Here is a 13486-nt window from a genome sequence, read left to right as displayed (position 1 = left end):
TAGGTGTCCCAAACACATCCCACTAGGAGAAGGCCTGGATCAAACAGGACATGCTGGAACAATTACATTTCTTAGCTGGCCTGTGAGTGTCTGGGTGTTTCCTAGGAGAGGATGGAGACTATTGCTGGTGATAGTGTCTCCAGCTCGGCATGTTATCCCATTAGAAATCACAGCAAAAGCAGACTGACCTAACATGAACTTCCAAACTTCTCCCAGTTTAATGATGTTCAGGTACCTCTTGAAAGCACACCTATTTATTAAATTTCTTTGTACTGCTTAGTCATGCTCTGCTGTCTTTCCGGATATCTGCAGTTTTACTGACACTTTCTTTTGTAAACCAGCTTCTACATAAAGGTATCTGCTAAATAAAGAATCATAACTTTCAAGAATTATATGACCTGAATATAATGAACATGCAGTAAAAACAAACGTAAAAAATTGTTTTAACTGTATAACAATTAACTAATTGATATAATTGGGCAAAGTGATTGGCTACCTTTTCCAGCAGTATCTTAAGGGTATAGGTGTCACAAGATTCCCATGAAGCTTGCCTCAAAGACATTCTTCTGGCCGGACAGAGTATTACAATTTGCAAGACTACAGTTACTTAAAAAAAAATTCATACCCCTTACCAATTTCATAATTTTGCATACCAGAAGATAACTTACAACTATCTAGTCAATACCAAGTCTTAGATTTATATAATTCTAACCATAAATGAATGTCCTCAAATATCAATGAACTGAAGTAGATGGATAAGGAGGATTATATACAGTAGAAACTTACCTGTAGAATGCAACACAGAAAATTAGTTAAGTTATTGCTTTTTTAAAGTATGGCTTCGGCCTTCTGGCTTTTTTTTTTTTTGTTTTTTTGTTGGAGAAATAATAACAAAGTAAAATCAGTTATGTATTCATTTTCTTCTGGTTAATTAATTTTAGGATTTTTGAGGACTAGATGATTGTTAAAATGTCTTTGTATGTGAAACAACAAAATTAAAGCAGGGTATACTTTGTTCTTCACAAGACTATATACAAAGGTAGGAATGGCACATATTAAAAGCCCTGGAATTTATATTTAATGAAAATAGATTTTCCCTTATTAATCATATCATATTAAACATAAAATCATTAAATCATATTAAACAGTATGATTACTTACAAGAACGACAATGTCCTTCATATGCTCAAACTCCTCAGGGTGAAGAAATGCTGTAAACTCCTCTCTGCTGGCTGCCAAATCTTCATCAAGATCAGCTGCTTTGAACCTTCTTTCATCTCGGGGTAACATTTTTTTGAAGCTAAACTGGTCATTAGTGTCTTGGAACTCTTCAGGATTTGCTAATTAATGAAAGGAATATGCGTACAGTAAGAAATGTTACCATTTTTCCAGGGTTTTCTCTTTATTTCTAATCCAAATAATTGTAATACATGATGAGGAGACAGAATACCTTATTATAGTGTCAATATAAAGGTATTTTTATGAGCTTCCAATAAACAATGGTGAAGACAAAGCAAAAAAACACCACAATTAATTTAAACTACAAATTAAAATTTGATGTAAAATTATTTTGCTGTGTAATATAGGGCTGAGCAATATATGTAATGTTCAATTTGATTCAATATTTAAGAAAAATCAGTTTGCAAAGGCCAATATCACAATGTTCAAAACTTTTATTGATTTTCCTCTACTTCTGGATGTTAAATAAAATCCATAAAATCTCCAGAGTTCTTTCTAAGTGTGTTTATGTCAACACTGCCCATGCTGCCTGGTGGTGATGATCATGAAGAAAAAAAAAACAATGGAGAGAGGATCAGAAAAGGAAGAGCATGGAACAAGTAGGATTAACTCTGCTGTATGCAAATGGTTTGATTTTACCCAGGATAACAGCTGAAGCAGTACAACATCTAAAGAAAAAACATGTAACTGTATATGAAGAGGTCATCCAGGCATGTGTGGAGTCTGTAATGTGCCCTCTTTTCTCCCTGGCAAAACAAGTCCTTGCTCAGCAAACTTCCTTATAATGTTCACTGTTATGTTGCATACAGTATGAGAGGACAAGCAGCAGGGGGAAGGAACCAAACAGCTGCAGTGACTTGCCAATTTCAAAATACACTTGTGCATACTTAACTTGCTCTAACTTTGACATTGGTCAAATAACTACACTAATAACTAATTCACATCACACCAGAAGTCAGGCATCCATGCAGCTTAGATGCTCATCCCTCCATCTCACACCATTTACTGTACGTTCTATATTAAAATAGCAGCATTCCTAGCTTTCCTTTGTTTGAATTATTCAATGCTCGTGTATCAGTTATGGAGTAAACTGCACTGGATATTTTATTTAGTTTTGAGTTTGTATTTTTGTTTATGGAATTTGAGCTTTCTGATTACAATAATGGATATTTAACATATAGCTCATTAATTTTTTATTATTACATTATTTACATTAAGCAGCATTTAGTTGCAAATGGATAGACTGAGAATATATATATATATATATATTATATTTTTTTTTTTTTTTGCTAAAGAAATGGTGAAGACTACTTTTTTAATTAAGCCTGGTTTCTGATAGGTACATTTACAGTACTTACTATGGTGGTGAGTGTTATAAAATGAATACCAGCATAAATCATACAGACAAGAAAAAGCATCCATATGTAAATAAGTAATTCAGAACCATTACAAGTAATCTAAATCATAAAATAATATATGAATAATAGCCATAAGCACATTTATTATGATTTGTGATTAGCACAGTAATTAATGATGACCAAACCCTGCAGAGTTTGCTATACCGCAAATTTGGCAAAATTGTGGAAATGTTGAAACTTGGTGAACTGACCTAGTTTTCAGTTGATTATAATGGTGCAATAATCTTTTAAGTGTCACTGAGTGGTAGAGATGTGCCTGCCAACTATGCTGAACCAGTTAGTAATGCCAAAAATGTGACCTGAGGTGTAAGGCAGTTGTACAAACCAATAAACCACCCTGCTTCAAGCAGCAAAAGACATAGATGAATCAATAACCACAAACAAAATACAACAAATGGCCACAAACTAGCAATAAGAAAAAAAATACATATATCATTGGGCTCGCAGAGTTTAAGTCCTTACAGTACTAACTGGCTGTGCTAAGAAATGGAGAGAGCAAACCGATCTATAAGTTTGTGTGGCTGGAGCCAAAGCCTGCTTGCAAGGTTCATACAAGGTAAGAATACACCGGCTGAATGAATGTACACATTTTAAACATTTGAAACAAAATTAGTATTGAATCTTTCAACATTATTTAAAAGGTGTTTTGATTGAAGAAAAACATAAGAAGCATCTGCATAGATGGAATGCCTTGTTTGTTTCCACTCTAAGTGCATCTAATCTATCTGTGCAGATGCCTCACACTTTCTTCTTCCATCAAAAAGGTAGAAATGCTTTGTAAATAGTACTAAATCTTTTGTTATTATTATCATTATTATTTCACAGGGTATCGTGTGGTTTCTGACTCAAGGTTTGGTTGGATTCCTGTAAGATTTGTGGCTAATTGCATATACATTCAGACCACACTCCCTTCCCTTATAAGGTCCCAGTACGATGTTGGTGTATGTACTGGTGCGTACCAAAACAACCAGAAAGCCTGTAATGTGAGTGCCTGTAAGTACCTGATCTGTGCTATATTGCAATAAGTATAACATACTTAATCAATCAGTGAAGATGCAACATACAATGAATCTATGCAGAACAATGAAGCGATGATAATGGAGTAGTGACCTCATGCATGTGCAAAGTAGTTTGGGCAGAGAGTTAAATGTGGAGTACACTTACAGTACGCATGCATGAAAGGTTTGTGCATGGCAGCCGCAGCTCTGTGATATCACACTGGCCTTGCAAAGCATCATGGGGTACTGTCTGTCTAAGCTGGCTGCATTGTGATTGTAAGAAAATTTTTGGTGAATAAGGTTACCGGCAAACAGCATTTTCACTGCAAAAAAGCAATATGCTTGCAACATTAATAGTAATAATTCAAGAGCTTTGAGACAGAGTGAGAGCAATGTCCACTAATGGGCAGACACTACTGCTAAAAAGGCAGGTAAAGTACTGAATGCAATACGTACAATGGAAACTGAAATATAAGTAGTGGAAATATTTAAATAGAAATTAAATTGTTATGTTATTTGAGTTGTTATCTTGCTGCTTTGTGAACATATTGAGAAATATCAAATATTGCATTTTGGGTCCAAATAATCATAATATCAATTTAAGTCCATATCACCCAGCCCTACTTGAACTACAGTAATCCCTCCTCTATCGCGGGGGTTGCGTTCAAGACCCCCCCCCCCCGCGAAAGGTGAAAATCCGCGAAGTAGAAACCATATGTTTATGTGATTATTTTTATATTGTCATGCTTGGGTCACAGATTTGCGCAGAAACACAGGAGGTTGTAGAGAGACAGGAACTTTATTCAAACACTGCAAACAAACATTTGTCTCTTTTTCAAAAGTTTAAACTGTGCTCCATAACAAGACAGAGATGACAGTTCCATCTCACAATTAAAAGAATGCAAACATATCTTCCTCTTCAAAGGAGTGCACGTCAGGAGCAGATAATGTCAGAGAGATAGACAGAAAAAAGCAAACAATCAGAAATCAATAGGGCTGTTTGGCTTTTAAGTATGCAAAGCACCACCCGGACAACGCAGCTGCTAGGAAGGGAGCAATGTTAAGGTAGCCTTTCGGCATTTTTTTAGAGGAGCGTCTGTATTGTCTAGTGGTGCGAACAGCCCCCCTCCCCCCGCTCACACCCCCTCCGTCAGGAGCACAGAATGTCAGAGAGAGAGAGAGAGACAGAGAAAAACAAACAATTAAAAATCAATACGTGCCGTTCGAGCTTTTAAGTATGCGAAGCACCATGCAGGAAGCATATCGCTTGACAAAACAGCCACATTTAAGCCCAGCAAGGAAGAGAGCAACGTGAAGGTAATCTTTCAGTGTTTTTTGAGGAGTGGCCGTATCTTCTAGGGGTGCGAACAGCCCCTGTGCTCACAATATATTTGAGGAGTTTTATTTAATACGTACTACATGCTCTGATTGGGTAGCTTCTCAGCCATCTGCCAATAGCGTCCCTTGTATGAAATCAACTGAGCAAACCAACTGAGGAAGCATGTACCAGAAATTAAAAGACACATTGTCCGCAGAAATCCGCGAACCAGCAAAAAATCTGTGATATATATTTAAATATGCTTACATATAAAAGCCGCGATAGAGTGAAGCCACGAAAGACGAAGCGCGATATAGCGAGGGATTACTGTACATGTGAAAGTAACATAAACTTTGCACAATACAAAGTGTCACTTTCACAAGTGACAGAAGATATGACTCTGGCCACTACATTTGAAATCTCACATAGTATGAAACAGACTCCTGGACCTATAGGTTATCAGTTTAAGTTAAAACATTTTTAGTAGAATGAAATCTAAAAGTAAGCCATGTTAAAAAGTCTAGAATAAAAAAATATTTGCAAATTTAATTAATGATTCAATAAATGACTTTTGAGCAATGTAGATTATTATAATGAAAAATCTTCTTACCAAGGTAGTAGCCATATGTGGCTTGTTTGTATTCTTCCCAAGAAATTCTATTGTCTTTATTTAAATCGTAATCAGACCAAACTTTAGCCACATTTTCATAAATATATCGCTTCTGTACTCTTTTAATCCAATTTTTCAGCTCTTCAACAGTGACATAACCATTGTTGTCATTATCTATTCGGTCTACAATTTTTCTGAAAAACAGACAGAAAACAGTTACTAACACATTAAACATGTTACCTTGCAGTGTAAAATAAAGTTAAAGAATCAAAAAGTATTATTTTATTCATCACTATTAGAGTTGCATATTTTCCCAGTCCCCAAAATCAAGCAGGCCAATAACATAAAAACATTAGTGAAAATTCAAACAACGGCAAATCACAAAACAATACTAAAAATTATTATAGAAACACAAAACAAAAGAATCACTGCAATCATAACTTTCTCATTGTAAGAGACAATTTTAGAATGTTAATATTCGCTGTTAAATGCTTAATTTTGCTTAATTTCTACAGAATATCAGATTCTTATAGCTACCTAGAATATGGTATAGCCTTTCACCCCATGTAAGTAAACATGATATAGAACTTTCTTAGCTATATCTGTAGAACAGAGTGTTAACTTAACTAGGAAATAGGATGGAGCAATGTCCAATACAGTTACATCTACTGGGGAGAAAACTGAGAAGAGAATCTGTGCTCTTTGTGGAACCAGAGAAGGATATGTACTGTATTTGTTCCCAGTTAAGGTAAAAATCTAAGAAAAGCGAAAGGTATGTAGAAACATATGCTTTTACAGACCCTGGTAGTAGAGTAACAATTTGAACTTCAGAGACAGTTAAACCTTCATGGGAAAAGAACTCAAGTATTCCTCAGAACTATGAGTAATTATAACAATGATTCAAAAATGTTAACCAAGTGTTTTATCCTACCAGATTTTCATGTCTGTGGTCTCAATGGTAATGCATATATTGATTTTCTAAAAGACTATACACAGGTCTCTGTTCCACTGTACCGAGAAAATATTCCATGGCAGGAAGACATCGAGAAGTGGACATATCTTGAGGAAGTACGTCTGCCATTCAAAGACTCTGAAGTTGATCTCTTAATAGGTAACAACAACCCCAAGGTCTATGAGCTGTGGCAAATCACACCTAGCAGAGGAGGTGAACCTCATACTGTGAAGACTGCACTTGGATGGATGGTCAGTGGGCCATATAAGGAAATGGATGATTTCGCAAAGAACTGTGGTAAGCTGCTTAAACATTCAAATCAGTTGTGTGTCAATAACAGAACTAGAAGAAATGTTGCAACAACAGTATAATACAGACTTCCAGAGTACAGCTGTGAAGAGAAAAAAAGAAATGTCACAGGAATACATAAAGTTCATGCGTATAGCCTCAGAAACTGCAAGACTGGCAGGTGGCCACTACTGTTTAAATCTGCCTTTAAAAGATGAAACACTGAAAATGCTAGACAATTACTGCATTGCTGAACAGTGTGCTATTGGGCTCAAAAGAAAACAGCAAAAATTCAGGTTTCCATGAAAACTACAAAGCTTTCATGAGAGACATTATTGAGAAAGGTTACTCTGTCAAGGTACCCAAAGAAAGCCTGAATTGCAATGAAGGCAGGGTATGGTACATTCCACATCCCGGGCCACCTACCAGGGGACTTTATTTAACACTAGAATTACCAGAGTCTACGAAAAAACTCGTAGATCCGGCCCACCTTAAAACTGTTCTCACCTCTCTTTTGTCTTCTAAATGTGCCGATTAAGACGGGCAGCAAGTAGCCGGCTATTCCATCCCCCACCGTCGCAGAACGTTCACTAAGTTTTCCCAGCTCATGCCTTTTGTGATTATCTGGGAGTGACTGAACTGCTGGAGTTTTAGAATGGAAATAATAGATCGTTATTTGGAATACACACATTTCATGCGTGTTCCATTTCTACAGAGAGAGAGAGAGAGAGAGAGAGAGAGAGAGAGAGAGAGAGAGAGAGATAGAGAGATAGAGAGATAGAGAGATAGAGAGATAGATAGATAGATAGATAGATAGATAGATAGATAGATAGATACTTTATTAATCCCAAGGGGAAATTCACAGTCTGTGTAAACACATTGCTAAAACAGAAACTTTTTCATATTTTAGTAATAAATGTTACAAAATGTAGGCATAAACTATAGAATGTGTGAAGCCTGAAGTCCAAACATCAAACAAACACTTTCACAAAAGGTTCAAGGATGCTACAACACTTTCTGTGGCTTAACGCTAAGATTTGCTGACTTGGATCACAGCAACCCTGCCGTGCTACAGAGACGCGAGTTCGATTCCCAGCTTTGGAGAAAGTGTTTTTTTTTTTTTTTCCTCAAACGGACATACAATTTATAAATTGGTATGCACTGTAAATTGTTAAGTTTAAAATGTCGATCGCTGTTATGTCTGTTGATTAATTCATGCTTTTTACTTAGAGTCAGAATAGGAGCTTGTTCAGCTTCTGATCTGACTCAAACAGTGCCAGTATAACTTCACACCCAACCTGACGCTGTTGGTTTTCAAATAATATTGCATTACTTCGACGATGTTTTCTGATTGGTACTATTCGAATCATAAAATGATTTCTTCAAAACGTCACATATATTTGTCTCTTTCTTTTTTTAAAATGTGCGTTGTAGCATGCAGCAACTGGCCACCTGCATGTTCTTGCGCACAATGAATAAGACAGCGCTATATGCAATCATCAGATTCAAATGTTAACAGTTAAGTTATATAGCACGGAATGGAAATCAGCAGTTATTAGCATTCCACCATGCAAGCTGTCATATCATCCGCCTACTGTAACTTGCTTTCTTTTTTCTTCGGTTATAGTGTTATAGTCTTGAATAAAAGTGCACTTGTGTTGTTATACTTTTACATCAACATATGTTCCTGTGTTTGAGCTACATGGGCATGCTCAAAAAATACACGTATAATGCCAAGAAAAGTGCATGCAGACACTTCAGTTCGCAAGCATTGGTACGACAATGCAGTCACAAGTACACTGCAGAGCTATAGCATGTCTTTATGTGAAAACAGCAGTGACAGATGGGGAGTGTCTGATGATTGCATATAGCGCTGAAGTTACTACACTTTACTATGCTTTCCTCTGCATGTCCTGGAGTACAAAAGAAACAGCATACAGCAACATGTGGAGACTGGCAAGATTATGGGAAAAAAAACACGTGGTCGTATGTATCATGATACACTGCAGAGCTATAGCGCGTCTTTATGTGACAACAGCAGTGTCAGGTGGGGGGAGGGGGGGTGGTGGTAGGGAAGGATCCTGAACGTGACAGAGAATGAAAAGTGAATCAAAAAAAAAAAAAAAAAAAAAAAAGCTAACCATTGCAAATATCATAAATTACACCGGCTGTTACAGACTGAAATCAAATGTATCTTTTTATTCTAAAATTGCAAAAATAAGAACACTTCTCAAAAGGGAGTCATGCAGGATCGAACTCATGACCTTCTGATTGCCAGTCAGCAACTGATACTGTTGCACCACTGCGAAAGTCATAGTAAATGAGTGTCAATGTCACACACTAAGGTGGCTTTTTTTGGTGGCGGCTTTTTTTTTGTACCTTTTGTGAAAGTGTTTCTTTGATATTTGGACTTCAGGCTTCATACATTATATAGTTTATGCCTACATTTTGTCATTTGTTACTAGAATATAAAAAACGTTTCTGTTTAAAAATGTGTTTACACAGATTATTGTAGAAACGCAACACACATGAAATGCATGTGTTCCAAATAACGATTTATTATTTCCACTCTAAAACTCCACTTCACTCCCAGATAATCAATCAAGGCATGAGCTGGGAGAAGTTTGTTTACTTTCTAAGTCGGTGGGGGGATGGAATAGCCGGCTGCTTGCAGCATGTCTTTATCAGTACATTTAGATGACAAAAGACGCTGGCGGAGAGGTGAGAACAGTTTTAAGAAGAGATTTAAGGTGGGCCGGATCTACGAGTTTTTTCGTAGGCTCTGGTAATTCTATGGTTAATGAACAACTACTGAAAGGTTCCGACTTAACTAACGCACTCATTGGCGTCCTTACAAGACTTAGAAAGAAGCCAGTGGAATTAATAGCAGACATTAAAATCGATGTTCTACCAAGTAAAAGTTCCAGATAACGATTCTGATCATTTATGCTTTTTGTGGTGGCATGAAGGTAACCTAAGTAAAGACTAGGAAGAATTCAAAATGATAGAACATCTTTTTGGTGATACTTTTTCACCCAGTCGTGCTTCTTATGATTTGCACAGAACAGCTGAAGATGCCAGAGATACATTTCCTGCAGAAGCCGTTAACACTGTGCTCCATAATTTCTACGTATCTGACTGCTTAAAGTCACTGGCAACAGAAGAGCAAGCCATAAACCTGGCAAAAGATCTCCAAGCTCTAGGTTTCCGAGAGGGATTCCACCTGACCAAGTGGGTGAATAACAGCAGAACAGTTTTATTGTCCCTTCCTGAAAGAAGACAGAGCTCTTGAATGAAAGGATTTAGTCTTAAGGCATTGTTTGCTCCCAAAGGAATGTGCCCTGGGCGTCCAGTGGTGCACAGAAACAAACAGTTTCAAATTTCAGATAAAGTTACAAAACAAGCCCTCTACAAGGCGTGGTATCCTATCTGTTGGTAACTTAGTTTATGGCCCCCTTTTTTTTTTTTTTTTAGCACCAGCTATACTGCCAGCAAAGCTTATTTTAACACTAGAAACCCCTGAAGCCTATGAAAAAACTCATAATCCCGAGCCACCTTAAAGTCCTTCCCTCCTCTTCATTAGCATCTTTTGTTTTGCAAATGTGTTGATCAGCACAAGCAGTAAGCAGCCTGCTATCCCATCCCCCCACCGCCACAGCTCAACTTGGGCAAAAAGTTCTCCCAGATCAAGTCTGTTTTTCTTGGTGTGAGGTGCCTGAAGTTGTATAGGGTAAATATATCGTTATTTGGAACACAGGCATTTCATGTGTATTCTGTGTCTACAATGATCTATGTAAATGTAGGAAGACAGGCAAGAAATTAACGCACACCTAAAATAGAAACTTTTTAGCATGTTATAATAGTAATGACAAAATTTTGACATGAATTGTTTAATCTGTCATGACTGAAGTCCAAATATCAAATAAAACACTTTTATAAAAGTTACATATTTAATAAAACAAGTGCACATTTATTAATAATAATAATAGTAATACATTTTATTTATACAAGGCGCCTTTCAGAGAACTCAAGGACACTGAACAAACAATAAATAAATAAATAAAAGACACAATTATAAACAACTTAAAACATCAGAAAATCTAAAAATTAAAACCAAACAAAACCACTGTAATCATAAAGAAAAAGAAAAAGCCATTTTAAACAGATGTGTTTTAAGTTTACATTTGAAGGATGAATATGATTTGATATTTCGGAGATCCGCGGGTAATGAATTCCAGAGCTTGGGAGCAGAACGGCTGAAAGCTCTGCTCCCCATGGTGGTTAGATGGGCAGGAGGGACAGTCAGATGGGTGGAGGAAGAGGATCTAAGGTTATGGGATGGAATGGCAACATGAAGAAGAAGGTCAGACAGATATGGAGGGGCGAGGTTATGGATGGCCTTAAATGTTAATAGCAGAATCTTAAAATCAGTACGAAACTTGATCGGGAGCCAATGAAGCTGCTGCAAGACCGGAGTAATATGGTGAATAGATGGGGTTCGAGTGATGATACGTGCTGCAGAATTCTGGACTAACTGAAGCTTATGAAGAGATTTATGAGGGAGACCAAAGAGGTGTGAATTGCAGTAGTCCAGCCGAGAAGTGACAAGACTATGAACAAGAATGGCAGTGGTATGAGGAGTGAGGGAGGGGCGAATGCGATTAATATTACGCAGGTGGAAGTAAGCAGACCGGGTGATGTTATTAATGTGACATTGGAAAGATAGAGTACTGTCGAGGATGACACCCAGACTCTTGACCTGAGATGATGGGGAAACAACAGAGTTATCAATAATAAGAGAAAGATTATTGGTTTTGGATAATGATGATTTTGAACCAATGAGGAGAACCTCAGTTTTGTCACTGTTTAATTTAAGAAAATTCAAAGAAAACCAGGATTTAATTTCAGAAATGCAGTCAATAAGCGAGGGTGGTGGAAAAGAGGAGGTGGGTTTACCAGCAAGGTAGAGCTGGTTGTCATCAGCATAACAGTGAAAAGTAATGTTATATTTGCGAAAAATATTGCCAAGGGGAAGAAGGTAAATAATAAAAAGAAGAGGCCCCAGGACAGAGCCCTGGGGCACACCAGAAGTAACAGCGGTGGGTTGGGATGTGAAGGTTTTAAGCTGTATGAACTGAGTGCGGCCTGAGAGGTAGGATCTAAACCAATCAAATGGAGTGTGAGTATTGCCAATCAAAGATAATCAAAAATCACATAAAGCACAAATCTGAGGAAGGTTACAGAAAAATGTCTGCTGCTTTGAAGGTCCCAATGAGCACAGTGGCCTCCATCATCCGTAAATGGAAGAAGTTCGAAACCACCAGGACTCTTCCTAGAGCTAGCCGGCCATCTAAACTGAGCGATCGGGGGAGAAGGGCCTTAGTCAGAGAGGTGACCAAGAACCCGATGGTCACTCTGTCAGAGCTCCAGAGGTCCTCTGTGGAGAGAGGAGAACCTTCCAGAAGGACAACCATCTCTGCAGCAATCCACCAATCAGGCCTGTATGGTAGAGTGGCCAGACGGAAGCCACTCCTTAGTAAAAGGCACATGGCAGCCCACCTGGAGTTTGCCAAAAGGCACCTGAAGGACTCTCAGACCATGAGAAAGAAAATTCTCTGGTCTGATGAGACAAAGATTGAACTCTTTGGTGTGAATGCCAGGTGTCACGTTTGGAGGAAACCAGGCACCGCTCATCACCAGGCCAATACCATTCCTACAGTGAAGCATGGTGGTGGCAGCATCATGCTGTGGGGATGTTTTTCAGCGGCAGGGACTGGGAGACTAGTCAGGATAAAGGGAAAGATGACTGCAGCAATGCACAGAGACATCCTGGATGAAAACCTGCTCCAGAGCGCTCTTGACCTCAGACTGGGGCGACGGTTCATCTTTCAGCAGGACAACAAAACCTAAGCACACAGCCAAGATATCAAAGGAGTGGCTTCAGGACAACTCTGTGAATGTCCTTGAGTGGCCCAGCCAGAGCCCAGACTTGAATCCGATTGAACATCTCTGGAGAGATCTTAAAATGGCTGTGCACCAACGCTTCCCATCTCACCTGATGGAGCTTGAGAGGTGCTGCAAAGAGGAATGGGCGAAACTGGCCAAGGATAGGTGTGCCAAGCTTGTGGCATCATATTCAAAAAAACTTGAGGCTGTAATTGCTGGCAAAGGTGCATCGACAAAGTATTGAGCAAAGGCTGTGAATACTTATGTACAGTACATGTGATTTCTCAGTTTTTTTATTTTTAATAAATTTGCAAAAACCTCAAATAAACTTTTTTCATGTTGTCATTATGGGGTGTTGTATGTAGAATTCTGAGGAAAAAAATGAATTTAATCCATTTTGGAATAAGGCTGTAACATAACAAAATGTGGAAAAAGTGATGCGCTGTGAATACTTTCCGGATACACTGTATCTACTCTTGTCCAATGAAAGAGGTGAAAAACACTATTCACTCCTCATGGGGAAGTCAAAGAGTGCCAACGTTGAAGCATGTCATAATTCCAAGACTGGAGCTAAAAGCAGCCGTTGTTGCAGTCAAAATGGAAAAGAAGATAAAAAGCAAACTTCAAATACCCTTGCAAGAATCTCCATACTGTACATTTCAAACAAAAACACTTAATTTAAGACCTTGCCAACAGAATCACAGTGGTAAGAGATCA

General features: G+C 37.9%; 1 protein-coding gene across 2 annotated transcripts in view; it reads right to left on the bottom strand.

Moving 5' to 3' along the window:
- The window catches only part of rcn1 (reticulocalbin 1, EF-hand calcium binding domain), a 64667-nt gene that overhangs the window by 44539 nt on the left and 6642 nt on the right, over positions 1–13486 (bottom strand). For both annotated transcript variants that reach the window (XM_051923005.1, XM_051923006.1), the window contains exons 3-4: positions 5584–5777; positions 1162–1340 (exon numbers count right to left, since the gene is read on the bottom strand). In XM_051923005.1, coding sequence (XP_051778965.1) covers positions 1162–1340; positions 5584–5777 — 373 coding nt within the window. The remainder of the gene's footprint in view (positions 1–1161; positions 1341–5583; positions 5778–13486) is intronic.

Source organism: Erpetoichthys calabaricus, chromosome 2 (assembly GCF_900747795.2).
Source record: "Erpetoichthys calabaricus chromosome 2, fErpCal1.3, whole genome shotgun sequence".
Taxonomy (NCBI): Eukaryota; Metazoa; Chordata; class Cladistia; order Polypteriformes; family Polypteridae; genus Erpetoichthys; species Erpetoichthys calabaricus.
This window is presented reverse-complemented; position numbering and strand designations above follow the sequence as displayed.